This window comes from Ahaetulla prasina, chromosome 17 (assembly GCF_028640845.1).
Source record: "Ahaetulla prasina isolate Xishuangbanna chromosome 17, ASM2864084v1, whole genome shotgun sequence".
Taxonomy (NCBI): domain Eukaryota; kingdom Metazoa; phylum Chordata; class Lepidosauria; order Squamata; family Colubridae; genus Ahaetulla; species Ahaetulla prasina.
In genome coordinates this window covers 10676157-10702031 of record NC_080555.1, presented here as the reverse complement: position 1 = coordinate 10702031, position 25875 = coordinate 10676157, and the positions used below count along the sequence as shown (strand labels likewise).

At 47.2% G+C, this 25875-nt stretch overlaps 2 protein-coding genes across 5 annotated transcripts; one reads left to right on the top strand and one right to left on the bottom strand.

The window, feature by feature from the left end:
• Positions 1-804: 804 nt before the first annotated feature.
• On the bottom strand, positions 805-3288 carry LOC131186509 (uncharacterized). Its single transcript, XM_058160167.1, has 2 exons — positions 3142-3288; positions 805-1918 (listed from the first exon to the last, which is right to left on the bottom strand). The coding sequence occupies exon 2, from the start codon at positions 1838-1840 to the stop codon at positions 1094-1096; it is 747 nt and encodes a 248-aa protein (XP_058016150.1). The 5' UTR covers positions 1841-1918; positions 3142-3288; the 3' UTR covers positions 805-1093.
• LOC131186507 (pre-mRNA-processing factor 39-like) lies at positions 3242-25756 on the top strand. Of its 4 annotated transcripts, none has more exons than XM_058160165.1 (14): positions 3242-3407; positions 5993-6303; positions 9190-9315; positions 10731-10849; positions 11629-11796; positions 13302-13500; positions 14726-14833; positions 16282-16446; positions 17741-17867; positions 20353-20621; positions 22316-22500; positions 22612-22686; positions 23951-24098; positions 25214-25756. In XM_058160165.1, the coding sequence occupies exons 1-14, from the start codon at positions 3323-3325 to the stop codon at positions 25277-25279; spliced, it is 2151 nt and encodes a 716-aa protein (XP_058016148.1). In that variant the 5' UTR covers positions 3242-3322; the 3' UTR covers positions 25280-25756. The 4 variants fall into 4 exon arrangements, with proteins under 4 accessions (XP_058016148.1, XP_058016146.1, XP_058016147.1 ...); XM_058160163.1 differs by having other exon boundaries at positions 23948-24098; XM_058160164.1 differs by lacking the exon at positions 14726-14833 and adding an exon at positions 14184-14291 and having other exon boundaries at positions 23948-24098; positions 25217-25756.
• Positions 25757-25875: the final 119 nt, after the last annotated feature.

The window sequence follows — 25875 nt, the reverse complement described above, 5'->3', positions numbered from 1 at the left end:
TCAAATGCAGGAACCCAAACCAAAGGTTGTTTTTTTTTTTTTTGCATTTATATCCCGCCCTTCTCTGAAGACTCAGGGCGGCTTACACTGTGTTAAGCAATAAAAAATTTGGATAGCGAACATAAAGTAATCAGGGCTCACTGCAGCTAACACTTATTCAACAATATCAGCATCAGCATCGTCTTTTAATAACCCCATAATCCCTTACAGGGTGGAGTTTGGGCAATTGAATAGAGTTCAGTGTTTACTGGCCAGATGCCCTTCCTGACGCCAATGTGGAGTCATATTCTCATAGAGCCCAGAGAGAGAAATATCTGCCTCTCCATAGGATCGAACTCACAGCCTCCCGATTGTGAGGCGAGAGCTCCACCTCTAGGCCACCGCACCACTTATTTATTGAACAATATGGAGAAATTCCCTCCAGAGGATAGTGGGATTCCCACAGACAAAAGGATGTAGTCCTATTTATACAGTTCAGCAAAGAAAATCGAACTAATCCTCCACTTACAACCATCCATTTAGTGACCAAACAGCACTCAAAAAACTGACAGGGCTGTTTGTTTTTCACTTATAACTGTTACTACAGTATTCCTACGTTCACATGATCAAAATTCAGCCGCTTGGCAACCGGCATGAGAAAGCCAAATCTGGCTCTAGGTTCTGCCTCAGTTTACCTTTCCAATAAGCAACTGAGTCGGAAGATCATTTAAAAGCAGTTTTATTAGGGTACCCTGATAAAGTGGGTCTCTATGAAAAAAAAAAGGGGGGGGAGAGAGAATTTTGAGCCCGATGTTTTCCCACGTTTTTAGTTAACACAACAAAATCCAAGAGGAAAGTTGATTGGACAGAATAAAAGTAACTTTCCCTTTTGCATAGGAAATCAGTTACATGTGATCAAACGTATTATGTATTTGTATCGCGTAGTATCACACATGTTCATTAAAATGAGGTCTGACATCAGAAGGGATGTAATTCTTAGGGAAAAGGTTGTTTAGAGTTCACAAAAGAGATAAGCCACACCCCAAGTTGTACTAACAAATTTTCTTATCTGGAGGTAGTCTCCAGTTTGTTTATGAGCTTGTTGTTGCTGTTGTTAGTTGCGAAGTTGTGTCCGACCCATTGCGATCCCATGGACAACGTTCCTCCAGGCCTTCCTGTCCTCTACCATCCTCTGGAGTCCATTGAAGCTCACACCGACTGCTTCAGTGACTCCATCCAGCTGTCTTGTTCTCTGCCGTCCACTTCTTCTTCTTTTGCCCTCCATCCTTCCCAGCATTAGGCTGTTCTCCAGTGAGTCCTTCCTTCTCATTAGGTGGCCAAAGGATTTGAGTTTCATCTTCAGGATCTGGCCTTCTAAGGAGCAGTCAGGGTTGATCTCCTCTAGGACTGACCGGTTGGATGGCCTTGCAGTCCAAGGGATTCGCAGGAGTCTTCTCCAGCACCAGAGTTCAAAGGCCTCCATTCTTTGGTTCTCAGCCTTTCTTATGGTCCAACTTTCACAGCCATCCATTGCAACTGGGAACACCATCGCCTGGACTATGCACACTTTTGTTGGCAGGGTGATGTCTCTGCTTTTTAGTACGCTGTCTAGATTTGCCATGGCTTTCTTCCCCAGGAGCAAGCGTCTTTTAATTTCTTGGGTGCAGTCCCCATCTGCAGTGAAATTGGAGCCCAGGAAAATAAAATCTGTCACTACCTCCATTTCTTCCCCGTCTATTTGCCAGGAATTGAGAGGGCTGCATGCCATGATCTTAGTTATGTTGAGTTTCAAGCCAACTTTTGCACTCTCCTCCTTCACCCACATCAAGGGGCTTTTTAGCTCCTCTTCCCTTTCTGCCATTAGTCTGGTATCATCTGCACATCTAAGTGGCTGTTGACATTTCTCCCGGCATTTATCAGTTTAGGAATGCTAACAAATCTGAACATCATTTTAAAAGAGAGAGAATAAATCAAATTAAAATACAAGGTAACTATGTTAGTTAGCAAATAACAAAATCCATGTGATTTGCCCTCACATGTGACCTTCCCAGCCAGCTTTCGACAAGCAAAGTCAATGGGAGACCCAGATTTGCTTAATGACTGTACAATTCACATAACAACCTCAGTGATTCACTACCTATGTTCTATCGATCTAATTCTAATCAATCTATCTAATTCTAATCTATCTATAATTTCTCCCTCTTGATCTACCTTCCTATCTTCTATTGATCTAATTGTAATCTGTCTATCTATTTCTCCCTCTCTCTCTCATCTATCTATCTACCTATCTATCTATCATTTCTCCCTCTCTCTCTCATCTATCTACCTATCTTCTATCGATCTAATTCTAATCTATCTAATTCTAATCTCTAATTCTAATCTATCTATCATTTCTTCCTCTCTCTCTCTCTCTCTCATCTACCTTCCTATCTTCTATCAATCTAATTCTAATCTATCTAATTCTAATCTATCTAATTCTAATCTATCATTTCTCCCTCTCTCTCTATCTACCTACCTATCTTCTATCCATCTAATTCTTATCTATCTATCTATCTATCTATCTATCTATCTATCTCTATCTATCTATCTATCTATCTATCTATCTATCTATCTATCATTTCTCCCTCTCATCTATCTATCTATCTATCTATCTATCTATCTATCTATCTATCTATCATTTCTCCCTCTCTCTCTCATCTACCTACCTATCTTCTATCGATCTAATTCTAATCTATCTAATTCTAATCATCTAATTCTAATCTATCATTTCTCCCTCTCTCTCATCTACCTACCTCTCCTATCGATCTAATTCTAATCTATCTATTATCTATCTATCTATCTATCTATCTATCTATCTATCTATCTATCTATCTATCTATCTATCTATCATTTCTCCCTCTCTCTCTCATCTATCTATCTATCTTCTATCGATCTAATTCTTATCTATCTATCACTTTTCCTCTCTCTCTCTCTCTCTCTCTCTCTCTCATCTATCATTTCTCCCTCTCTCTCTCATCTATCTACTTATCTTCTATCGATCTAATTCTAATCTATCTAATTCTAATCTACCTATTATTTCTCCCTCTCTCTCTCTCATATCTATCTAAAGAGACCGACCGCTCTTGCATCCTTATCTATTGTTTCCCCCTCCAGGAAACCTACCTCTCTACCCTTTTCTTCTCTATGGGAGCTGCCCTAAGCTTCCCGCCCATTCGCCAGGAGGAAATCTTTCCTGGCCGACAACATCCGGGTCATCGCGGCCGCGCAGGCGTAGTGCGGCCTCGCCGGACCCCGCGACGAGGATCCGTGAGGGAGACGGCGCGTTCGGGCGGCGGCGGGGAAGATGGCGGAGGAAGCGGAGGAGGCGCCGGCCGCCCTCGGCCACGGCGAGGCGGAAAGGGTCGAAGAGCTCCCGAGGGCCGAAGCCGGTGAGAGGGAAACCCGGGGCGGGTGGAAAAAACAGGAGTTTCGGGGGCGCCGTTGCCGGGATACCGGAGGAAGGATGAGGGGGCGGGTGGGGGGGGACCCAGGGAGGTTGAAGGGTCCGGATCCGACTCCAGTTTTAGCGGGAAAAGCGGAACTTCCCAAACTTCGGTGGACGGTAGACTGCTCCTGGACAGGGAGGCTCTAATCTCAACTGTCTTGGATCCCGGCCTTGCAATGGCTCCAGGTTGTCGTTGGGGGGTGGGTGGGTGGGAGGGGTTTCATACAAATGGGAGGAGGTGGGAGGAGCCATGCAAATTAAACGGGAGAAAAAATTTAAATATGGAACGTGAGCATAGAAATAGGAGATTTTTTGCTCCTTTTTAACAATCCTTTGAACAGTCACTTAATGGTTTGTTTTTTTTAAAGTAGAAAATAAATTAAGGTAGAGACATAAATAAGGTGAAAATTGTTAGCATGTGTATGGAGAGAATAATGAGATCTGATGTCAATATGGTATTATTAACTAGAAGATGCTAAGAAGGAAACGGAGAGTTTTACAGTATTTAAATGTTTAATATGTAATGATAACGTGAATGTGAAAGATGTGATAAACGAGGGACTATGCAGCACAGATCTGTTTGTACTACCCAGATAATACACTGCACAAGGAAAGACGGAATGTTTTAATCTTTGTATTTAAAAAATAAAAAATAAAACTTTTTACCAAAAAAACCCCCCTAATCTGCAGTCACTTAATGACGGGACGGTGGTCGTTAAGCGAGGTGATCGCCTCTGTCTGTCTCTCTCCCATGACTTACGAACATGGTTCTGGACTCCGCTGTGGTCGTACGTTAAGGAAGTTAAAACTGTCGACTTACAACGGTTTCGCTCACTGACCGTTGACAGTTACAATGGCATTGAAATGGCATTTAGACTTATATACAGCTTCACTGTGCTTTTGCAGCCCTCTCTAAGCGGTTTACAGAGTCAGCCTCTTGACACACACACACCCCCGCAACAGTTGGGGGTCCTCATTTTATCCACCTCGGAAGGATGGAAGGCTGAGTCGGCTTTGAGCTGGTTAGGATTGAACTGATAACAGTGGGCAGAGTCAGCGTGCAATCCTGCATTGTAACGGGAGGGGGGGGAAGGAAGGAAATGAAAAGGAAGGATGGATGGAAGGAAGGAAGGAAATGAAATGAAAGGAAACAGGAAGGATGGATGCATGGAAGGAAGGAAATAAAAAAGGATGGAAGGAAGGAAGGAAATGAAAAGGAAGGAAGGAAACAGGAAGGATGAATGCATGGAAGGAAGGAAGGAAATAAAGGATGGAAAGAAGGAAATGAAAAGGATGGATGGAAGGAAGGAAGGAAATGAAATGGAAGGAAACAGGAAGGATGGATGCAAGGAAGGAAACAGGAAGGATGGATGCATGGAAGGAAGGAAGGAAATAAAGAATGAAGAAAGGAAGGAAGGAAACAGGAAGGATGGATGCATGGAAGGAAGGAAATGAAAAGGAAAGAAACAGGATGGAAGGAAGGACGGAAGGACAGTAGCAATAGCACTTAGACTTATATAGTACTTCATAGTGCTTTACAGCCGTCTCTAAGCGGTTTTACAGAGTCAGCATTTTCCCCCAACACTTTGCGTCCTCATATTATCCACCTCGGAAGGATGGACGGTTGAATCATTCAACCTGGAGCCTGGCGAGATTCAGACTGCCAAACTAGTGGCAGTCAGCAGACGTAGCCTGTACGAATGCATTTTAACCACTGCGCCGCTATGGCTTTATTTATGACCATTTTTCACTCTTATGACCGTTGCAACATCCCCTGTGATCACGCGATTTACTGTCAGCAGTCGATTCACTGGCATTTGAAGGCTTGACAACTGTCTCATGTTTATGACATGTTGCAGTATCCCGGGGTCATGTTGCATTCGCATTTTGCGACCGCCTGACAAGCAAGGTCAGTGTGGGAGCCCACTTCGCTCAACAACGGTATTACTAATTTAATATGCAGTGATTCACTTAATAAATGTGGCAAGAAAAGTCATAAAATGGGGCAAAACTCACTTAGCAACATAAATTCTTGGCTCAACTGTGGGACTAAGTAGAGGACTGGGACATGGTGCCTCAGTGGCTTAGACTCTGAGCTTGTCGATCGAAAGGTTGGCAGTTCAGCGGTTCGAATCCCTGATGCTGCCGTGTAATGGGGTGAGCTCCCATGACTTGTCCCATCTTCTGCCAACCTAGCAGTTTGAAAGCAGGTAAAGAATGCAAGTACAAAAATAGGGACCACCTTTGGTGGGAAGGGAAGAGCGTTCCGTACGCCTTTGGCATTGAGTCATGCCGGCCACATGATCACGGAGACGTCTTCGGACAGCGCTGGCTCTTCAGCTTTGAAACGGAGAGGAGCACCACCCCCTAGAGTTGGGAATGAATCCGAGGGGAACCTTTACCTTTAAGTAGAGGACTACCTGTATCTCTATAGAAAGTTATCCTCAACTCGGAGGAAGCCCCAGGATGCAGAACAAATCAACAAGTAGATGAAAATTAATACTGGGAAACTCTCTAATTTCTTCGCAGGCATTGTCGAAGAGGTGCTTCAGAATCAGGAGAGTAATGGCCCTCCCAAGCCAGACGAGGCCGTGCCGATGCAAGAGGTCAATGGGGATAGCCCGGAAAACAACACAGCAACCCTACAGGCCGAGCCAGCCAGAGAGGAGACCCCTCAGCCTCCTGCTTCAGATGTGGGGATGATGATGGCCTTGAGCCAGCCCATGGAGGATCTCTCCATCACCTACCCTCTGGAGTTTGAGCGCTACTGGAGAGCCACTCAAGATAACCCTTTGGACTTCACCGCATGGACCGAATTGTTGCAATATGTGGAACAGGAGGTATGAAGAAACCAAAGGGAACTGATTGTCTGTGGAGATTCTGTCATCCAGGCAACTGGACTTTCTTCTTTTTTCTTTTGAAGACGTTTCACTTCTCATCCAGGAAGCTTCTTCAGCTCTGACTGGATGGCGGGGAAGGGAAGGATATATCCTCCTTGCAGACAGCTGGTCATTTGCATCCTTTTAGAGGGTGGGTGAGGCCACTTGGAGGTTTATCTGTGTCCTCGGGGTCATCTGACTGGTGCAAATGGGTGTGGAAGGACCCATTTATCTGAGGATACAGATAAACCTCCAAGTGGCCTCAATGCCTCTCTAAACAGAATGCAAAGGACCAGCTGTCTGCAAGGAGTATCAATCCTTCCATTCCCCATCATCCAGTCAGAGCTGAAGAAGCTTCTTGGATGAGAAGCGAAATGTCTTCAAAGAAAAAACAAGAAAGCCCAGTTGCCTCTTGGGGGGAAAAAAGCACCGTTGGGACAACTATGAACTGATCATTGGGCCATAGCGAGATGCATCAGCCCAGCCATGGCTTAGTGTATTGCGTCAACCGTGGTGCAAGATAACCCTGGCTTAGTTGATGACCGCACTAGTTCAAATTGTGTAACAGAATGGGAGGCTGGAGGGGGAGGAAGGTCGACAATTGCACTGCAGCTTCCCAGGGAGGAGATAGCACATTCCAGAGAGAAGACCAATATAAAAAGAGTTCTAAACATGGAGTTAGAATAGAATAGAATTATTTATTGGCCAAGTATGATTGGACACACAAGGAATTTGTTTTGGTGCATATGCTCTCAGTGTACATAAAAGGGAAAAAAAACACCTTCGTCAAAGGTACAACATTTACAACACAAATGATGGTCATAGGTTGCAATTTAACCCTTAATGATAGCAACAAAAAGTTACAGTCATACAGTCATAAGTGGAAAGAGATTGGTGATGGGAACGATGAGAAGATTAATAGTAGTGTAGATTTAGTAAATAGTTTGACAGTGTTGAGGGAATTATTTGTTTAGCAGAGTGATGGCCTTCGGGAAAAAACTGTTCTTGTGTCTAGTTGTTCTGGTGTGCAGTGCTCTATAGCGTCGTTTTGAGGGTAGGAGTTGAAACAGTTTATGTCCAGGATGTGAGGGATCTGTAAATATTTTCACGGCCCTCTTCTTGATTTGTGCAGTATACAGGTCCTCAATGGAAGGCAGGTTGGTAGCAATTATTTTTTCTGCAGTTCTAATTATCCTCTGAAGTCTGTGTCTTTCTTGTTGGGTTGCAGAACCGAACCAGACAGTTATAGAGGTGCAAATGACAGACTCAATAATTCCTCTGTAGAACTGGATCAGCAGCTCCTTGGGCAGTTTGAGCTTTCTGAGTTGGCGCAGAAAGGACATTCTTTGTTGTCCTTTTTCGATGATAATGTTACAGAGAAGAGCAAGAGAGATGATTAGGGGCTGGAGGTTAAAACATGAAAAACGGTTGCAGGAATTGGGTATGTCTGGTCTAGGGAGAAAGATGACTAGATAGGCTTCCAATATCTGAGGTGCTCTCACAGAGAAGAGGGGTACCACCTATTCTCCAAAGCACCAGAAGACAAGAAGCAACGGATGGAAACTAATCAAGGAGAGAAGCAACCTAGAACGAAGGAGGAATTTCCTGACAGTGAGAACAATTAACCAGTGGAACTGTTTGCCTCCAGAAGTGGTGGGTGCTCCATCAGTGGAGGCTTTTAAGAGGAGACTAGGCAGCCACTTGTCTGGAATGATCTAGGGCAGCGGTTCTCAACCTGTGGGGGTCGAATGACGATTTGCCAGGGGTCGCCTAAGACCATCGGAAAATGGAAAGTATACTTGCGAGTTGAAGAATTGCGCTCCAATGGTTGATTCCACAAGCCAGCTGCAGGCTCTTCAAATCGCTAGCCGGATTCGGCTTCAGGCGCAATGAATTAAAAAAGAGAGAAATCTTTGCTCTGATGTCTCCCTCTCAAGCCAGCTGCAATCACTCCCAATCGCTAGCCTAATCTGGCTTCAGGCGCGATAAACTTAATAGGGGAGGAGTCTCCGCTTTAATGCCTCCATCTTCAAGGCAAGCAGTTCAGATTGCTAGCCAATACGGTTTCATGCGCGATAAATTCAAAACGAAAATAATTTTACGGTTGGGGGTCGCCACATCATGGGGAATTGTATTAAAGGGGTCGCAGCATTATAAAGGTTGAGAACCACTGATCTAGGGTCTCCTGCTTGAGGATGGAGTTGTATCAGAGAACCTCCAAGGTCCCTTTCAACTCCGTTATTCTGGATGGGGGAGGGGGATTCAAAGGAACCACACCCTAGAATCTCTTAGGCTAAATCCAACGGGTTAGAAGGTTATACTTTTAATCCGTCGAGATTCTGCCCATTAGGTTAAGCAAATGAAGAATTTGACTCAGTTGAATTGCGCTGTCATCTTTGTGCTTGGGCCCGACAAGCGTCAAACAAGTGGGAGTTACGATCAGACGACATACTTAGGACTGGCTGTTAAAGTCATGTGATCCTGATTAGTGAGTGACATTCCCTGGCAGCTTCCCGCAAAGTCAGTGGGCAAGCCAGCGGGAAGTGATAGTTCTGAATGCAGCGGGTGACTGTTGGCACTGCCGCTACTAAGTGAGGCATTGATGTTGTTTCTCCGCTTTGGACCACAACACTTAACGGAGTGTCTGGTCCCAGTTAGCTTTGTTAAGCAAGGACTGCCAGTAATGCCAAACCACAGTTTGCTTAATTCATGTGTATAAACCACAACTGGCTCTCCTGAGGCAACATTTTGGCTTTCCCATGCTGTCTTTGCACATTTGCATTGTTTTGTATTTTCCTGTGTCCCTCTCAAAACCATCTAAGCTTTTTCTCCTGGCTGCTGTTGCAGAATCACATCTACGCAGCACGCAAAGCTTTCGATAACTTCTTCCTGAGGTACCCTTACTGCTACGGCTACTGGAAGAAGTACGCTGACATGGAACGACGCTTTGACTTCATCAAGGAGACTGAGGAGGTACCTAGTAACAGCGGAGATTGTGCGCAGCGCATCCCTGTCCTGACCTATCAAGGACAGGCGGCAGCATGCCATGTATTGTTCACTGAGGTCAACCAAGACCTGAGCCTAATTTAAAATGTGTGCTTGGATACATGGGTGTTTGCTTAGCATATGCATCAACAGGTTTGAATGTGAAGTGAATCTTCGCAGTGTACCTCTGGACAAATCTTTCTCAACCATAACAACTTTTAAGATGGGTGGGATTTCAACTCCCAGAATTCCCCGGCTAGCACGCTTTAAGATGGATGGGCTTCAATTCCCAGAATTCTCCAGCCATCACGCTTTAAGATGGGTGGATTTCAACTCCCAGAGTTCCCCAGCCTGAAGTAACTGGCCGGGGAAACTCTGGAAGCTGAAGTCCACCCATCTTAAAGTGGCCAAGGTTGTGAAACACTGCTCCGGAGTAGAGCCATAGTAATTAAGCCGAGGTGGCTGTGGGCATGGCCCTTGTGAGTAACAGATCTTATGGATAGAGATAATTCCAAAGCTAGAGAAAAGAACATTTCGTTTTTTTTCCCTTGTGGATATGCTCGCCATGCTCAATCCATGGGTCATTTATAACTGCCTGAAGAAGAGTTCTGGAAAATTCAGACGCTTGCCTTTTGTTGTTGTTGATGATTTAGTATCGCCCTATTGAATATTAAGCAGTTTGGACCGGTTTGGGTGAACCGGATGCTAATTTTACATCTGGTTCACTGAACCAGTAGTTGCAAGGACTGGCTGGCCCCACTCACCCTGTCCCACCCTGTCCCTCCCAGGAGTCTCCACGCGGCCTGTTTTGGATGCCAAGTAAGTGCAGGGACTGCGTGGAGACTCTGGGAGGGCGAAAAATGGGCCTTCCGGAAGTCCGCCTGTTTCTGGCCTCCGGTGGGCCTCCAGAGCCTGGGGGAGGCTGATTTTGCCATCCCGGAGGCTCGAGGAAAGCCTCCGGAACCTGGGGAGGACGAAACACACATGGTGGTGCAGGTGGCTGAGTAGGCCATGCCTACCCTGGCCACGCCCACCCAGCAACTGAGTAGAGAACCGGTTGCTAAAATTTTGGATACCACCCCTCGTGCGTGCATGGGGGGGGGGTTGTGCGCGGGGAGGTGCACTTTGCATTATTGGTGCCAGCGCGCATGCAGTGTCATGTGCACACACGCACACTTTTGGCACACAAAGAGTAAAAAGGTTAGCCATCACTGCCCTACTTGCTCCCGTAGCATCTGCTTCTCTTCTCCTATTGGCCCCTGCTGTGTTGTAGAGCAAATGTAGGGATCTGAAAGGTTAGCATGGAAAAAAAACACCTTAATTCTCAGAAAGTCCCCTTTGCACGAGTGGAGGGGGTGGGGAAAGACCCCCTTAAGTGTTTATTTTCTCTGCTGTCCCTGCAGGTTTTCCAGCGAGGGTTGCAGTCCATCCCTCTCAGCATGGACCTCTGGATCCACTACATCACTTTCCTGCAGTCCACCTTGGATATGAACCAACCCGATTCAGCTCAGAAAATTTGTGGGTAGGTCACATGACAACTTTATAGTGGCAAGGAGTTGCCCAGGACCTGGAATCCTCCCATCTTGTCCTCCCGTTGTTTTTTTCCCCTCCAAAAATCAATTCTGCCCCCTCAGGCCTGTTTGAGATTATTGCTGTTGTGACCGAGGCCCAAGTAGTTATTACCAAACACAATTCAGTCCTGAACAAACTTATTTTATTAAAATAGCTGAGAATTAATTCATTCTCAGCTTAATCCAAATCAAATTCTTAAAAGAAATCCAGTTATTTATTAGGAACTTCATGCCTGCAAGTTCCAAGTGAAGCCAACTCTGACCCCACGTAATTTACAACCCAGGCATGACTCTGTTTCCCCCCTCCCGCCCCGCCCCCTGGGTGTGTCATCAATCACATTCACCAACAGAGCTTTGTGGGTTGTAGAGTTCACTCTCCTCCGACTGCTGTGGGTAACCCTGGGTGATAGCCTTGAGAGAGATACATCTGGAATGTGCTTTTACTTTTGGCTGCCGTGCTTCTTCGCCCGTTTTCCCATCCCCCTTGCTTTGCGAGTTGACAGTCCTCCTTTTCTCTAGACTAGCCATACCTAATTCCCACAACCGTTCTTCATATGTTTTAGCCTCCAGTCCCGTAATCATCTTTGAGACTCTTCTCTGCACTCTTTCAACATCTTTTTTACATTGTGGTGACCAAAGCTGGACACAATATTCCGAGTGCAGCCTTACCAAGGCCTTATAAAGTGGAACAAGCTTTTGAAGCTGTTAATATTGTCTGTCTTCTCTGCAGCACTTTTGAGGCCGCTGTGGCTGCCGCGGGAGTCGATTTCCGTTCGGACAAGCTCTGGGAGATGTATGTGGAATGGCAGAAGGATCAGGGAGACCTGAGGGCCGTCACTGGCATTTATGACAGGGTGCTGTCCACTCCTACCCAGCTGTACAGCCATCACTGGGAAAAGTAAGTGGGCGATTTGATATGGCGGGCAGAGGCATTACGAATTACAGGTAGATTTACAACATTCAATCAGCGACCTGTTCAAAGTTACAACCACACTGAAAAAGCTGACTTACAACCAGGTCTTACACCTACGATTGTTGCCATTTCCCCGCATCCATAGGATCAAAATTTGGACGCTTGGCAAACGGCACAAGAAATCGGGAAGAAATCCACGTTGTTCAAATGAGTACAAGTTTGTTCCGTGTTGTTTCTTATGGGCCATGGTGGCGCAGTGGTTAGAATGCAGTATTGCAGGCTAATTCTGCCGACTGCCAGCAGTTTGATCCTGGTCGACTCAGCCTTCTGTCCTTCCGAGGTGGGTAAAATGAGGACCCAGATTGTTGCGGGCAAGAGGCTAACTCTGTAAACCGCTTAGAGAGGGCTGTGAAATCACTGAAGCGATATGTAAGTTCTATTGCTATTTTCCTCCCTCCCTCCCTCCCTTCTCCCCCAATGGTTAGAATGCAGTATTGCAGACTAATTCTGCCAACTGTCAGGAGTTTGATCCTGACTGGCTCAAGGTTGATTCAGCCTTCCGACCTTCCCAGGTCGGTATAATGAGGGCCCAGATTGTTGGGGGCAAGAGGCTGACTCTGTAAACCCCTTAGAGGGCTTCAAAGCACTGTGAAGTTATATGTAAGGCTAAATGCTATTGCTATTGCTCTCAACAAGAGTCTGGTCTACGAACTGTCACAGCCAATTGGCGGTAAACAACAGTCAATGCAATTTAGGGAGGTTTGGGCTTAGATCTCTTGTGGGTGCAAAGAGACTCGAGTCCGATGATTCGTTTGACCCCTCCTTCACACCTATATACACTCTATACTATGTAATACGTATGTACACATATGGCATATGTACATAGGATTAAATAGTATATTTTGGATGTTCAGTAGTAGTAAATAAATAGACAGGGAAATTGTATCTCATTGAGGCCTTTGAGGCGAGGAAAAGCCAGGCACCCTAACCCTTGGTGTGAGTGACGTCAAGTTGGGCACGCCCACCCAGTCACATGACCACCAAGCCACGCCCACCCAGTCACATGACCACCAAGCCACGCCCACCCAGTCACATGACCACCAAGCTAGACCCAGCCAGTCACATGACCACCAAGCCACGCCCACAGTCACGCCCACCAAATAAGCCACGCCCACCAAATAAGCCACGCCCACAGAACCGATAGTTAAAAAAAATTGGAACCCACCCCTGGATGAGAAGCGAAACGTCTTCAAAGAAAAACCAGAAAGCCCAGTTGCCCCCTGAAAAAAAGCACCTTTGGGACAACCATGGGTGACAGAATCTGCACAGACATTTGTCCACAGGGATGCTGCGACGGTCATAAGAGTGAAAAACGGTCATCCCTTTTTTTCAGTGCCGTGGTAACTTCGAACGGTCGCTGAACGAACTGTTGTAAGTCGAGGACTGCCTGTAGCCGCTTTCTGTAAAGTCCCCCTTTCTTCTCCACGCAGCTTCAAGGAACATCTGTCCAGCCATCCCCCTGTGGACATTCTCTCCATGGAAGAGCTGATGTGGATGCAGTCCAAGTTGGCCTCCGATGCGGCCCCCAAGACGACGGAGGGGGAAGCCGAGGAAGAAGCACCGCCTGGGGAAGAACTGCCCCCCAAGGCGGAAAGCAAGCAGGAGGCCGCAGAGGGGAGTCAGGCGTTGGTGAGCCCATGTCTTGGCTTGGACCTTTCGTTTCAATTCAATTGAATTTAACTATCTATTCTTTAGCTGTTTTTTATCTATTATATGTTTTCTGTTGTTTTTTGTCTGTGAACCGCCCTGAGTCCTTCGGGAGATGGGCGGTATACAAATATAATAAATAATAATAATAATAATAATTTCCTCTCTTTCCAGTCTCCCAATTTAGGATGGGGGTCTTCCCTGTTTGTCTTCCCTGAACTAACCCATACCCAGAGGTAGTGGGGTGGGCAATAGCAGAAATCACAAAGCCATCAGAATACAGGAGGTCAGTCAGTCAATCAGAAGAGAGCTCCAAGGGACCTTAGAAGTCGTCTAGTCCAACCCCCTGCTCAAGCAGGAGAACCTGTACCATTTCAGACAGGTGGCTGTCCAGTACGTCAGAATAGAATAGAATAGAATTTTTTATTGGCCAAGTGTGATTGGACACACAAGGAATTTGTCTTGGTGCAGATGCTCTCACTAAATGAATTGTTGTAAATCGAGGACTTGCCTGTAAAGGCGGGATATAAATAAGTAAAAAGAAAATAAGCAAAAAAACAAAAAAAAAAGGCAGTGGGAAGTTGCTTCGATCCTCTTCCGGTTCCCCGCTTCTTTTCACGAGGGTCCTTTCGATATCCCTGATTTCAGCTCTTCTTGCGTTTCAGGGGTCGCTCGACCCGGAGAAGGTCCTGGAGCAATCCATTTCGATCCGCCAGCAGATCTTCGCTCAGAACGAAGCCGAAGTCAGCAAGCGCTGGAATTTTGAGGAGGGGGTATGTACGAAGGGGCCCGAGGAATTTGGGGAAAAGAGAAGGATGCAAGTGGGGGAAGGAAATGCACTGAGGGGAACCAGGGGTGTCAAACCGGAATAATCCAGCCGTCCAAGAACATCCGGCCTGGGAAAGAATGTGAAAGCCCTTCAAGATGAACCTCACATCAAAGCGGTTCCCAAAACATCACACAGCCATTGGACACTGACGATCTGGTCAAAGGGAGAAAGCTCCAGGAAGGAGAAACCTTGTAACTTTTGGGCAGGAATAATCAGATCCAGCCTTGCTTTTGCTACAACCAGTAATCCTTAGTAAAAGAAAATAAGCAAAAAAAAAAAAAAGGCAATGGGAAGTTGCTTCGATCCTCTTCCGGTTCCCCGCTTCTTTTCACGAGGGTCCTTTCGATATCCCTGATTTCAGCTCTTCTTGCGTTTCAGGGGTCGCTCGACCCGGAGAAGGTCCTGGAGCAATCCATTTCGATCCGCCAGCAGATCTTCGCTCAGAATGAAGCCGAAGTCAGCAAGCGCTGGAATTTTGAGGAGGGGGTATGTACGAAGGGGCCCGAGGAATTTGGGGAAAAGAGAAGGATGCAAGTGGGGGAGGGAAATGCACTGAGGGGAACCAGGGGTGTCAAACCGGAATAATCCAGCCGCCCAAGAACATCCGGCCTGGGAAAGAATGAAAGCCCTCCAAGATGAACCTCACATCAGAGTGGTTCCCAAAACATCACACAGCCATTGGACGCTGACAATCTGGTCAAAGGGAGAAAGCTTCTGGAAGGAGAAACCTTGTAACTTTTGGGCAGGAATAATCAGATCCAGCCTTGCTTTTGCTACAACCAGTAATCCTTAGTAAAAGAACCTATCGCTTCATCCAAATGGAGTCGATGATCTTTCTTCCCAAGGGACCTAGCTGGGGCAGGTCTGACAGTTACCTTGTGCTCTTACCCGTCTCAATTGTATCTCTACAGGTAGTCCTACAACCTACGTACATAATTGGGAACAGAATTTCTATCGCCAAGCAAGGCTAAGTTCAGTGAGTCGTGCCTGATTTCATGGCCGTTTTTTGCCACCCTGGTTACACTGATTGCTGCAGTTGTTAAGTGAATCCCACAGTCCTAAAGTCAATTCGGCTTCCCTTATTGACCTCGTTTGTGAGAAACTGGTTGGGAAGATCTCAAATGGCGATCACGTGACTTCAGCCCACTGCAAGCATTGTGAACACATACTGGTTGCCAAGTGCCTGAATTTTGATCATATCTACATGGCAATGCTTCAGTTGTACAGGAAGTCTTTTTTGTTGTTGTTAGTTGCGAAGTCATGTCCGACCCATTGCGACCCCATGGACAACGTTCCTCCAGGCCTTCCTGTCCTCTACCATCCTCTGGAGTCCATTTAGACTCATGCCTACAGCTTCAGTGACTCCATCCAGCCACCTCCTTCTCTGCCGTCCCCTTCTTCTTTTGCCCTCCATCTTTCCCAGCATTCGGCTCTTCTCCAGGGAGTCCTTCCTTCTCATTAGGTGGCCAAAGGATTTGAGTTTCCTCTTCAGGATCTGGCCTTCTCAAGAGCATCGTTTGACGTTACAACGGCACTGACTTACAATTGTTTTTCCACACTTAAAACTGTTGCAGCATCCCCATGATCACGTGATCAGAATTCAGACGCTTGGCAACTGACTCGTATTTATGACAGTTCCAGTATCCCAGGGTCATGTGATCCCCTTTTGCGACCTTCTAGCAAGCAAAGTCAATGGGGAAGCCAGATTCACTTAACAACCCTGTTACTAATGTAACACCTGCAGTGGTTCCCTTAAGAACTTTGGCAAGAACTGTCATAAAATGGAGCAAAACTCAATGTCTTGCTTGGGAATGGAAATGTTATGCTCAGTCCTGGTCGTACGTCGAGGACTCTCTGTACCTTAATTCTTTTAGTTGTGCTGGCTTGTCATGACTTCTTCGTGATAATGGTGGCCCTGTCACCCTTTCCCCTAGATCAAGAGACCGTATTTCCACGTGAAGCCACTGGAGCGAGCGCAGCTGCGGAACTGGCGGGACTACCTAGACTTTGAGATCGCCAGTGGTTCGCACGAGCGCACCATCGTGCTGTTTGAGCGCTGCGTCATCGCTTGCGCCCTCTACGAGGAGTTCTGGATTAAGGTCAGTTAGGCTAAGCGGATCCCTCTGTCTGTTCTACCTGCTCGGTGCATGACAGAATAAAAGTGTTGGAAGGAACTCTGGAGGTCTTCTAGTCTAACCACCTGCTTGAGCAGGAAACTCGATACCATTTCAGACAAATGGTTGTCTAATGTTCTTAAAAACCTCTGGTGTTGGAGCAGCCACAACCTCTGGAGGGAATTCTGGGGACTTCAGGGGAACAGTACTTTTTTGTGGCTCTTTGACAGCCTCTGAGCAAGCAGCTAGCCCCCCTTTTCTTTTTCAAAGCTGCAAGTGTCATCTTGTTGGATTGAGCATGTTTGAATTGGCGCTGAGGGATAGTACTAGGATCCATTCAGAAGGAATATTGGGGAAGGGAGCAGCTGGCAAGCAGATCATTCTGAGCCCCCTGAAGGACAGGCATTTATTTTTCTTAGAAGAGACTCTGGAGCAATGTTTCTCAACCTTGGCTAGTTGAAGATATGTGAACCAACTCCCAGCATTCCTCAGCCAGCATGGCCGATATATAGCAGAGGGGTGTTATGGCATGTCAGCTGCCGGCCCCTCCAGCAGCCAAATCGGAGGAGGCGTGGGAGTCAGGATCAGCATCAAGGCAACCTGAGAGCTCCGAGGAGGAAGAGGGAATGGAGCTATCAGAGAGAGAGAGAGAGAGGCGGAGCCTGGGCCGTCCGTCAGCCCTCAGATGGAGACTCAACAGCCCCCAGGTCTGGAGGTGGCTGATGAGGAAGAGGAGGAACAGCTGGGCCCAGTGCCTGACGTGCGGATGCGCAGAAGGCAGAGGAGAGGAGAGCAGTGGAAATCTATAGGCCGGTCCTTGGGACGGAAGAGCCACTGCTGCTAGCGAAGCCCCACCCTAGCTCTGGGGATAAAAGGCAGGAGGCAGAGATGAATAGGCATGGCAGACAACTATTCATCTCCCTGCTGGACAAACTTGTTAGCCTGCGTTGAGAGAGAACTTTTTGCTGGGGTTGCTGGCGCTCCTAATAAAGGAATAATTGATTTAACTACAGAGGGTTTGTCGTGTTTGGGGAGCTGGGTCAGAACAAGGGGTCTCCAAACTTGGGCAACTTTAAGACTTGTGGACTTCAACTCCCAGAATTCCCCAACCAGCATGGCTGGCTGGGGAATTCTGGAAGTTGTAGTCCACATACGTTCATGCTTGAGAAACAGGTTGAGTAGATGTTGCCCTACGAAGCATCCATCTTTCTCTTTGCAACTCTAAAACCACTTTTTCTGATGTTTTCCCCTGTTCTCCCTCCCCCTTTCCTTAATTTAGTATATCAGGTACCTGGAGAACCACAGCATAGCTGGAGCCAGGAGCGTTTTCCAGCGGGCGTGCTGTTACCATCTGCCTCGTAAGCCCAACATTCACCTCTTGTGGGCAGCCTTTGAGGAGAAACAAGGTGAGGAAGAGGCAAAGTCAGTGGATTCACTTAGCAACCTTAGTTTAATCTCAAAACCTCTTAACATACTAACTAGATCAGAAATCCCCAACCTTTGCAGTTTCATGGCCCAGTGCGATGTGTGTATGTGAGAGAGAGAGGGGCAGACACGCGCATATGCACACAGCCTCATTGGTCGAGCAGTGGCGAATGGAGCTTCGCAGGCGAGCAGTGGGTCCTTGCGCTTGCATGCGAAGCTGCACTAGCGCAAGCGGTGGATCCTTTTGCTGGCGTACGAAGTTTCACTTGTGCGAATGGAACTTCGCTGGCAAGCATGAGTGCCCTCCACTCTAGTGTCCTTTGCTCACGCGAGTGGAGCTTTGCACGCAAATGCCAGGACCCACCGCTCCTGCAAGTGGATCTTTGTACTCAGGCAGACTGGTTTTGAAGAGGCCGCAACCTGGTAGTGGGCCATGGCCCAGGGGTTGGAGACCCCTGAACTAGATAATATCTTGAGTTAATAATCTGAGGCCCTGAATTAATGATGCTTCTACAGCAGGGGTATCAAATTCGATTTCACTGAAGGCTGCATCAGAGTTGTGTTTGACCTTGGGGTGGGGTCCTGGGGTCCGTGGCCGGGGTGGGTGTGGTCAGCTCTATATTACCTGTGAATTAGCCAGTCACTCACCCGGTACGAATACTCCGTCCAAAAGCCTCGCTCCTGCACAATTCTTAGTCCGGTTGCCCCAGCTTTTTGGCAGTCACAATGGCCCCTCCCCCCGCCGCTGGATCAAAGAGTTTTCTCCTACTTGCCTGTTCCTCCTAGTCGTCCGGCCTCTCCTTCTTCACCATCCCTACAGGACAGTTCTGGTCCGAAGACACCCCCCACCCCCACAGCAGTTTGTCCGGCTGGATTTTTGCCAGGCTCATCAGAGCCCGCTACTTTCCAGCCAGTCTCACCGCGACGCGTCCGGTGAATCTCCAGGCATGGTCCGGTCAACATCACTCGTGCCGGGAGTATCTGAGGTGGGCCGGATGGGGCTGGGGGGATCTTTCCCTTTTGCCTTTCTTGTCTCTTCTTGGACACTCAAATGCAAAAGGGGAAGCATTTCTCCTTTTGTTTCGTTTTGCTTTTAGTTTGTTTTGCTAGCCCGCCGTCTGCCAGCGAAAATGGAGCTCGCACGTGGCCCTCCTGAGTCACTGGCAGAGGCAACATGGGCTGGTCCTTCGCTGTTTCCAGGGTCAGAACTAACCACCCCACGGGCCAAATGCGGCCTGCGGGCCTTGAGTTTGACAACCCTGATAGTCCTCAACATATAACAGTTCATAACTCATGACCACTTTTCACACTTATGACCATTGCAGCATGCCGATGGTCATGCGATCCAAATTCGTATGCTTGGCAACTGACTCGTATCTGGTTGCAGTGTCCTGGGGTCATGTGGCTGTGGATGCCGGCATCCCGGTACAGTCAGCTGCAGCCGCGGCTGACTATTGGGGGTGAGTCATTGGCCCCAATGGAGAGGGTGCGCAACTTGGGCGTCCTCCTGGATGGATGGCTGTCTTTCGAAAACCATTTGACGGCCGTCTCCAGGAGAGCCTTTCACCAGGTTCGCCTGGTTCGCCAGTTGCGCCCCTTTCTAGACCGGGATGCCCTATGCACGGTCACTCACGCTCTCGTGACATCTCGTCTGGATTACTGCAATGCTCTCTACATGGGGCTCCTCTTGAGGAGCACCTGGAGACTCCAGGTAGTTCAGAATGCGGCTGCCCGGGTGATAGAGGGAGCCCCTCGTGGCTCCCACGTAACACCTTTCCTGTGCAGACTGCACTGGCTGCCTGTCGCCTTCCGGGTGCGCTTCAAGGTTTTGGTAATGATCTTCAAAGCGCTCCATGGCATAGGGCCGGGCTACTTACGGGACCGTCTGCTGCCACCGAATGCCTCTCACCGACCCGTGCGCTCTCACAGGGAGGGACTCCTCAGGGTGCCATCGGCCAGGCAGTGCCAACTGGCGACACCCAGGGGAAGGGCCTTTTCTGTGGGGGCCCCCACCCTCTGGAACGAGCTTCCCCCAGGTCTTCGCCAACTTCCAGACCTTCGAGCCTTCCACCGCGAGCTTAAGACACATCTATTTATTTGCGCAGGACTGGACTAGAATTTTCACACTTATGACCATTGCAGCATGCCGATGGTCATGCGATCCAAATTCGTATGCTTGGCAACTGACTCGTATCTATGACGGTTGCAGTGTCCCGGGTCATGTGATTCCCCCTTTCGCGACCTGACGAGCAAAGTCAGTGGGGAAGCCACATTCACTGAACAACCGGGTGACTGACTTAACAACCGCAGTGAATCACTTAACCGCTGTGGCAAGGAAGGTCATAAAATGGAGGCAGAACTCACTGAACAAATGTCTCACTTAGCAAACACAGGTTTTGGGCTCCCGTTGTGTTCGTTAGCAGAGGACTGCCTGTCCTGAAAATGTCCTTCCATGTGTTCCCGCAGGGGAGGTAGAGGAAGCTCGGCGTATCTTGAAGACCTTCGAGGACTATGTGCCCGGCTTGGTCATGGTGCGTTTGCGGCGGGTGAGCCTGGAACGTCGGCTGGGGAACATGGACCTGGCGGAGGCCCTGCTGATGGAAGCCATCCGGGACAACGAGGGAATGCCCATCTCCTCCTTCTACTCCGTCAAGCTGGCTCGGCAAGTCCTCAAAGTGCAGAAGAACCTGGCCAAAGCACGGAAGATTCTCCTCGAAGCCTTGGAGAAGGACCCGGTAAAAAAACCAAAACACAAACCCCCGTTTTAGGGTCCTGTGCAGGCAGTCCTCGATTTACGTCCATTTGTTTAGTTCCAAAGTTACAACCCCACTGGAAAAAGTTACTTATATCAGGGGTCTCCAACCTTGGCAACTTTCAGACTTGCGGACTTCAACTCCCAGAGTTCTTCAGCCAGCAAAGCTGGCTGAGGAACTCTGGGAGTTGAAGTCCACCCATCTTAAAGCATATTGGCTGGGGAATTCTGGGAGTTGATGTCCACCCATCTTAAAGCATATTGGCTGGGGAATTCTGGGAGTTGATGTCCACCCATCTTAAATCATGCTGGCTGGGGAATTCTGGGAGTTGAATTAGATTTGGATGCTTGACAACCGGTTCATATTTAAGACCTTTTCAGCTCAGCTATCTGCAATTGGTTAATTATTATAATTTTAGGGTGTTGTTTTTGTTTTTTTTAACGAGTGTTAACTGCTATATTCTTGCTTTTCCTCCTTAGCTTCCTTGACTTTCTTTAGGTTGAAAGAAAGAGTCTAAAGTAAAAAAAAAAAAATACAGGTAGTCCCGGACTTACAATAGTTCATTTAGTGACTGTTCGAGGTTACAACGCCACTGAAAAAAGTGACTTAGGACTATTTTTCGCACTTACAACCATTGTGGTAGCCCCATGGTCACGTGATCAAAATTCAGACCCTTGACAACTGATTCATATTTATGACGGTTGCAGGGGTCACGTGATCTCATTTTGGGATCAAAGTCAATGGGGAAGACAGTTCCACTTAACAACCGTGTTTCTAATTTAACAACTGCAGTGATTCACTTAACAACGGTGGCAAGAAAGAGCGTGAAATGGGGTGAAACTCACCTCACAACTGTCTCGCTTAGCAACAGAAAATTTGGGCTCATTTGTGGTTGTCAGTCAAGGACTACATGCAGTCGTGTGAGTTGCCAAAAGCAAGGCGGATGGGGGACAGGATTTAATGTTGGGGCTTCATTCATACATACATCTGTGTGTTTTTGGAAAGAGCAGAGTAACATTTTCTCCTTACGATGGCCAAAACCTGACTCACTTAAGACAATCTTTCTCGATCTGAAGGTCAACGTTAATTTATGAAACATACAAACAATTAGGACCGTTTTTCTCAATCTCTGCAACTTTAAGCTGGGTGGACTTCAACTCCCAGAATTCTCCTACCAGCATGGGCTGGGGAAGCCCACCTAAATCATTAAATCATTCTGCCTGGAGAATTGTGGGAGCTGAAGTCCACCCATTTTAAATCATGCTGGCTGGGGAATTCTGGGAGCTGAAGTCTACCCATCTTAAAGCATGCTGCCTGGAGAATTGTGGGGAGCTGAAGTCCACCCATTTTAAATCATGCTGGCTGGGGAATTCTGGGAGCTGAAGTCTACCCATCTTAAAGCATGCTGCCTGGAGAATTGTGGGAGCTGAAGTCCACCCATCTTAAATCATGCTGGCTGGGGAATTCTGGGAGTTGATGTCCACCCATCTTAAAGCATATTGGCTGGGGAATTGTGGGAGTTGGAGTCTACCAATCTCCCAGTTGATGGGGTTCAGAAATACTGGTTTGGATGATTACTTGGATCTGCCCTTTGCTCCTCTGAATTTTGTCTTCTTCCCCCCCTTAACCCCTCCCCCCCAAAAAAAATGCCATGGCCGGATTTGCTTTGGGTGCAGGACAATGCCAAGCTCTATGCGAACCTCTTGGAGATGGAATTCAGCGCCGATGTCCGGCAGAACGAAGGCAACACCATGAGCAGTTTCGACCGAGCCTTGACCAGCGGGCTGCCCCTGGAGACCAAGATCATCTTCTCCCAGCGCAGGGTGGAGTTTCTGGAAGATTTTGGGTCGAGCATAAACAGGTAATGGGGGCGTGTGGAAGAAGCACTAAGCACGTTCTCTTCAGCCTCTGACGGCCCAGATCAAAGGACCAAAGTTCAACACCCTCCCCCCCCCCCTTTCTGTCCTCCCAGCCTGCTGATGTGCTACGAAGAGCATCAGAAACTCCTGAACCAGCAGATGATGAGGAAGAGGCTTCTGGAAAATGGGTAAGAATGCTTCCCTTCCTGCCGCTCTATCCTTCTTTCCCTCTCTAGTTGCGTTTGCATTTCGGAGGGAACAAAGAGAGATTGCCTAGCCAAGACTCAGTTTGTACATTGCACCAGGTCACCGTGCAGTTTGTAGACATAGATACTGTAGGTAGGTAGGTGGGTGGGTGGGTGGGTAGGTAGGTAGGTAGGTAGGTAGGTAGATAGATAGAATTCAGAATTGTGGAAAAGTTAAATTCCAACTGTTTTTGTTTCATCTCAGCCCCATGGATAGATAGATAGATGGATGGATGGATGATAGATGATAGCTAGATAATGATAGATTAGATCAGGGGTAGTCAACCTTTTTATACCTACCGCCCACTTTTGGATCTCTGTTAGTAGTAAAATTTTCTAACCGCCCACCGGTTCCACAGTAATGGTGATTTATAAAGTGTATCGTCATCTGCGCATGCCTCTCGCGCATCGTGGATTGGGTTTGTGGGGGGCGCTGGCTACCAGCTCTGCTTGCCTGTTACAGCTGGGTGATGTGGGGGGAGATGCGTGAGCTATTCTGGGACGAGGCTCTTTCGTTTGCCTTCGCACTATAGCGCCATTTGGTTTCACTTACTTAACATGAACTAAACTAATGCGCGGGCGACACAAATAGTATATTTTCAGAAATTTAAATTGCCACGGGGAATTTTATGAAAACCTAATGAAAATGTTTTTAAATAATGCTATGAAAATGTTTTAAAAAGTCAATTAAATTTTAAAAAAATGAAAGATGATACAGATAGATGATAATGATAGATATATCCCGGGGGCCGGGATAGCTCAGGCAATAGAGAAGCCTGTTATTAGAACACAGAGCCTGCAATTACTGCAGGTTCGAGCCCGGCCCAAGGTTGACTCAGCCTTCCACCCTTTATAAGGTAGGTAAAATGAGGACCCAGATTGTTGGGGGGGGCAATAAGTTGACTTTGTAAAAAAATATACAAATAGAATGAGACTTATACATTGTAAGCCGCCCTGAGTCTTCGGAGAAGGGCGGGGTATAAATGTAAACAAATATATATATATAGACTAGATATAATGATATAGATAATATGATAGATTACATACATATGATAGATAATAATGATAGAGATAATGATAGACAATAATGATAATGATACATAGATAATTTTATTTGTGAACTGCCCAGAATTTTCAGCTGTTTATCAATTGCCACCGAGCCAAAGGTGACCAGCTGACATTGACTGTTCTTGAAATTCCCAAGCAGCGCTGATGAAGCCGATGACAAAAGGCTGAGACTTGAAGATGCAGCCATGGGGGGCGGCGGCGTAGCCATGTCGACAACGGGAATCACGCCCTTGATGGCGACGGATACCAGCGCAGCGGGCTCTTACAACTATAACACGTGGTACCAGGTGAGTTGCCCACATCAGATTGTGAAGCATCTGTTCCCCACCCACCCCCGCCGATCTTCGGACTACGATTCCCAGAAAGCACAGCCACCATATTGGGAGGGTGCATTAGGCCCTGCCCTACCAGGGGATCTCGGGGCATCGGTTTGCAGGAAATTTGACAGGATTGACTCTGTAGCCCAATTTAAGCTCTATCGATATGTGATCCCCAACCCCATGGTCTGCGCCATCCATAGTATCAAGAGAGATCGAATTGGGCTACAGAGCTGGAATAATAAGTATTTGGTTTTTAAAACGGTGCTCTAGTTAGTGTGAATAGAGACTTTACAGGTAGCCCTTGACTTAAAACCATGGAAGAATTGCAAGAGATGTGGTGGCGCAGTGGTTAGAATGCAGGATTGCGGCTAGTTCTGTCCACAGCCAAGAGTTCGGTCCTCGGCCTTCCATCCTTCCGAGGTCAGTAAAATGAGGACCCAGATTGTTGGGGGGCAAGAGGCTGACTTTGTAAACTGCTTAGAGAGGGCTGGAAAGCACTGTGAAGCGGGCTATAAGTCTTAAGTGCTACTGCTAAGTGAGAAACGAGGAAGACGCATGGTGGCGCAGTGGTTAGAATGCACTACTGCAGGCTAACTCACTGCTCACTCCAGCAGTTCGATCCTGACCGGCTCAAGGTTGATTCAGCCTTCCATCCTTCCGAGGTCAGTAAAATGAAGACCCAGATTGTTGGGGGGCAACATGCTGACTCTAAACCGCTTAGAGAGGGCTGGAAAGCAGCGTGTATATCTAGCAGTAACAGAGTTGGAAGGGACCTTAGCGAGGTCATCTAGTCCACTAGTGCTAAATTGGCTAAAAGGGTGAAATGAAATACTGCTAAAGTTAGTGATCGTTCCAGCTCTCGCTGCCTCTATTCACTGGTCAAAGTGGCTGGCATTGTGACTCCAACTTGGTTTGGGGAATACGGTGGAAGACTTAATTGATTTATATATTTTTATTTGCTGCCCCATCTCGTATCTAACGACTCTAGGCGCCTTAACAAGCAGCTATATAAAGTAACATTTCCGTAATCCACATTTCTTCACTTAACATCAATGCTTTTTCCTCCCCTCCTGTTGCTACAGCAGAATTACGGTAACTATGGATACCAGAACACGTGGAACTACAATCAGTATTACCAACAGACCTAAAAACAACTGACAAGGGATGGTTGTGTCTGTGGCACCGATGGGCAGCTGTGGCTATCGTTGTCAATGGGAGCAAATGTCTGACTGTCACCTCTTTTGAGCGCCTGGTTGCTAGCTTTAGGAAAACCTGGCCCTTTTTGTATTGATTTTATCATTTCCCCCCTAAAATTTCTGAAACTGGAGAGAAACACATTGCCATCCAGAGATCCTGCGTGAAGAAGCAAGATTTCTTCGTTCCAATGGCAGAGCTGAAAAGAATTCATTGCTGAAGGGAAGTCCAGCAGAGTAGTTTCTGAAGATGCACAACCACAGACTGTTGTGATACAGCCTCTTCCTCCTAGGGGGCAAATTTCACTTCATTTTAAATCAAGGCTTCGGAAACAGCATTTTATTTTATTATTATTATTTTTTTTGTAAGAGAGTTTCCTCTGTACATTTTCTTACTTTTTGCAGCTGTAAATAAAATGGAATTGTCAATGTCTCATCCTGTCTTATTCCGAGCAGACACTTAGTTAAGATTGCTTTAAGGTAGTGTTTCTCAACCTTGGCAGAGAGGTGGACTTCAACTCCCAGAATTCCCCAGCCAGCATGATTTAAGA

Bases quoted from the DNA above. Each gene is read 5' to 3' on its own strand.
- LOC131186509 (XM_058160167.1), bottom strand. From the start codon at position 1,840: ATGGCAGAAAGGGAAGAGGAGCTAAAAAGCCCCTTGATGTGGGTGAAG.
- LOC131186507 (XM_058160163.1), top strand. From the start codon at position 3,323: ATGGCGGAGGAAGCGGAGGAGGCGCCGGCCGCCCTCGGCCACGGCGAG. The intron at 17,868-20,352 runs GTGAGGAAGAGG...GTGTTCCCGCAG, and splicing joins AGCCTTTGAGGAGAAACAAG to GGGAGGTAGAGGAAGCTCGG. The intron at 22,501-22,611 runs GTAATGGGGGCG...CTGTCCTCCCAG, and splicing joins TTTGGGTCGAGCATAAACAG to CCTGCTGATGTGCTACGAAG.